Consider the following 3,681-nt stretch of genomic DNA (forward strand, 5'->3'; position numbering starts at 1 on the left):
TTAAAATCATTTCTTTTATTTAATTTTTCCCTCTGAAGCAAACTCCGGGCAAGCATGGGAGTATTATATGATTTTAGCATCAGCTTAAGGGTCATGCCTCTCCATTTTAAATGAGAGGTCACAGTCCTGCACGATTTCACACAATCAAGGGTGAAAATCCCGCTGTTGGAAATCGGATAAGATACAATGGATACTAATATGTGCATATATTTATTTTATTGGAAAAATATAAATATGGATATGGATATTAGTCAGATATAAAAATGATATCTATATTTATTTTAAATAGACACGGATATAAATCAGGTACCATAAGTATAGATATATATAGATATAAGTCGAATAACTAAATTTTATGAGTATAAAATCAAAGATTACTAAGTGGATGGTGAATCAAGTTAATAGCATATTAATATGATTATTTATTTTTTATAAAAATTTATAAATACTATATAAAATTAAATAAGATGATAAATAAAATTAGATATTTGAATACGAATCGAAAGGAATGTCATCCAATCCTCTTTTATCCCTCCTGTTGGTAGGTGTTTCCCTGCAGCTGTTGGGAGGTGTTTTCCACGTTTCTTTTGTTTAAATCATTGAAGCTGTTCTCTAAACTAAGCTCAATCCAGTTTTTGGGTTATTTTGTCTACCTAACATGTTCAAGTTCGTAGGAGTCCAGCTCGTGGAGAACATGGTGGGGTTTTGTTCCGCTTTGACTGATCAACTAGTTTACCCTTAACGGCAAAAGACCAACAGCCAAGCTACTCCTTTAGTTGGCTAATGGTCATGACCCACCACAAAGCTTCGACCGCCACCCAGATAAAACGTTTACCTCAAGGCTTAAGTTTGATTGGTTTGAGCATCTTCCTTGAAAGTGCTCATTGTCCATACGAAGAGCTTATATTCTCCTTCAGACTATAATAAGAACACGTCTAAAGCTACCTTCTTCTTCCCATTTATAAATTGCGTGGAGGATATCATAAGAAAGTATTTGGAGACGAAGTCCATGGCCCATTCTCTTATTCCTGCCAAACCCCCTTCCCTCACCCTCCCTTCTAGCTCTTGCCCAAAGGTTGCTCCTCATCGTCTGTTCATAAAAATCTCTGCACCCCCTCGGAGGCACAGTATCTCCGTTGCTCGAGCAATGCAATCCTCCGGCGTTGATGGCACGAAGTCGAGTAAAGAGGATGGAAAGTAGGTGATCTTCATCAAGGAACCACTTTCTTTCTAGATAATTTGTGATAGTTTCTTTTATCTTTCTGTAAGTTTTGGTTGGAATTCTTCCGATATTTTTATGATCATGACTAGATGATTGCACTACTTTGATGTAGAAAGACAGACTCTAATGCCGGCCCAGTTCAACCATCTGGTCGTGGTCTTCCTTTACCCAACATCCCAGTATGGTAAGAGAACACAGTCGGCTATTCATCCAATTAAAATCCCCTTTCTTTTTTTTCCATTTCACATATAGAATCCTCATATATTTGAAGAGTTTGTGAATTTTGCAGGGCTAGGTGGATGTTGGGGTCCATATTTTGCGTTGCCTTGCCATTCTACAGGAGAATACTGAGGCTAGAAGGTACCAAATGCTAGGTTAATTAGAATGATCGATGAAAGTAAATATGGCCATGGTTCGGATCTTTTGTTGGTGCGAGAGCTTGATTCATGTCTCTGAATTTTGTCTTAGATGGGGTGGAGAAGGCTGCTGAAACTGTCATAGAGACTGTCGAGAAGGTGGCAGAGATTACAGAGAAGATAGCTTCTGATGTGGCTGATGCACTTCCTGGCGATGGAAGGTTAAAGGAGGTAGCTTTGAAGATTGAAGACATTGCAGACCATGTAGACCAGGATGCAGAGAAAGCTGAAGCCTTCCTTCAGAAGGTGCCCTCTTTAGAAGTTCAATACTAATTTTTTTATACAAATATCATGACATGCATCTCTAATCTTCTTCATTAGATTAATATCATTAACCTATAATTAACAACTCTATAATTGGTTATTTCTCTGAAAAGAGGAAAAAATCTACATGTGGTATATTTAGTATCAGAAATTGAATAGTCTATTAGAAATGGGTAGTTGAGATTAAAGTGTGGGTTTCCTATTAATGATAAGATCAACATGTAAATAGTGGGTGGCCAAATTTGTCAGGTATTACTTTAATATATGAGGGTTACTTTTCTTACGCTTATCCTTTTTGGCATGTCCACCATCCTACTGTGTGGGATTGACATTTTCTCCTTTTTTTTTTTTTATTGACCATTGGGGCTAGTGGTTACTTATAAGAAATGATATACCATCAAAACCTTTTTCATCGTGTTGTCCTTTTTAAAGGATTTTTTAAATAAAAAAAGAAGCACTCAAAACTTAAAAACTTTCTAGTCTAAAGCATGCACTTTCTTTTTTTCTTTTCTTTTTTTTATAGTTGATCCTTGACTGGGCCTGGGCCAAAACTCTATTTATTTTTAATTCGGGCTGGATCTATTTAAAATTTGATATTTTTTGTGCCTAAGGTCGATCTACGATCAATTCTACTTTTTTGGGGGCAAAAAAAGAAAAAGTGACTCCTTCCTCCTCATCTAGGTAGAAATATTGCAATGTCTTTGTTTCTGAATTTGGCTGACCGATTAACCATTGATTTTTTAAGTTTGTTGAAGGGAAAGAAACTTTGATATAATATTTATATTAACTGTTGTTTAGGTTGATCAAATAGAAGAAGAGGTGGATGCATTGGTGGAGCCTATCATTGAGAAAGAAGAGCTCGTAGAGGAAAAAATCCAAGCAGAGAAGGAAGCCAAAGAGAGAGAAATTCCAGCAGACAAAGGGGCCAACCCAGGCACAGCTCAGTCAGAAGACACAGGGGAAACAAGTGATAAATAAAAAATGGGGGAAAAAAAAATGCTCCCCCTTAGTATTATAATTGATTGTTCTTTTCAAAAGTTTGTATTAATATCTGTCCTGTGCCCTTGACTTGTTCCACTTTCCTAAAGAAATATTCGTGGTGTACTTTATGACATAAGTTGAGCCAGGACTAATTTGCTATTTGACAAGAAATACATGGGTTAGTCCTTAAGCTTAGGTCAGGTGCAAACCAAGTCCATGAACTCAACATCAGTCTGCAGGAGAAGTGGAATCTTCCACAGCACCCATGTCAAAAACAAAAGATTTCACCTTCTATGAATTAGCCATAGAAGTGTGGAGTCAATATTTAAACAGAAAGCAAATGAATGAGAAACTTGTATTTTGTCCAAAAGTAGTCATGATATACTGCAGCAGTCCTTGGAATTTTCAATTGAAAACATAAATGGATAGCTTCCTCACAAATGTAAGATCTGAAGAATTTTGTCATCATGCAATAATTCTTGAGTACTTTTTTCCCCATAAGCTTAGCAATGTCACGGGTGCATTAGGCATCTAACTCTGGTTTATTTATGAAATTATCATAATCTGAAGAATTTTGTCATCATGCAATAATACTTGAATACTTTTTTCCCCATAAGCTTAGCAATGTCACGGGTGCATTAGGCATCTAACTCTGGTTTATTTATGAAATTATCATAAGTTGATAGCTTGTCATGACTGTTTCTGCTTACGCCAACATATCGATGATAGTTAATAATTCCTCGCCTATCATGTAAGTTCTTAGTAAAAGTTTAAATTAGTTTGTTGGATGCATACATC

General features: G+C 36.2%; 1 protein-coding gene across 1 annotated transcript; it reads left to right on the forward strand.

Moving 5' to 3' along the window:
- Nucleotides 1–932: 932 nt before the first annotated feature.
- LOC103696122 (uncharacterized) lies at nucleotides 933–3,078 on the forward strand. The gene is made up of 5 exons (XM_008777655.6): nucleotides 933–1,197; nucleotides 1,335–1,406; nucleotides 1,512–1,582; nucleotides 1,691–1,884; nucleotides 2,701–3,078. The coding sequence occupies exons 1-5, from the start codon at nucleotides 1,010–1,012 to the stop codon at nucleotides 2,878–2,880; spliced, it is 705 nt and encodes a 234-aa protein (XP_008775877.1). The 5' UTR covers nucleotides 933–1,009; the 3' UTR covers nucleotides 2,881–3,078.
- The last annotated feature ends 603 nt before the right edge of the window (nucleotides 3,079–3,681 follow it).

Source organism: Phoenix dactylifera, chromosome 7 (genome assembly GCF_051530095.1).
Source record: "Phoenix dactylifera cultivar Ajwa chromosome 7, Ajwa_hap1_PhDact_Kaust_v1.1, whole genome shotgun sequence".
In the NCBI taxonomy this organism is placed as follows: domain Eukaryota; kingdom Viridiplantae; phylum Streptophyta; class Magnoliopsida; order Arecales; family Arecaceae; genus Phoenix; species Phoenix dactylifera.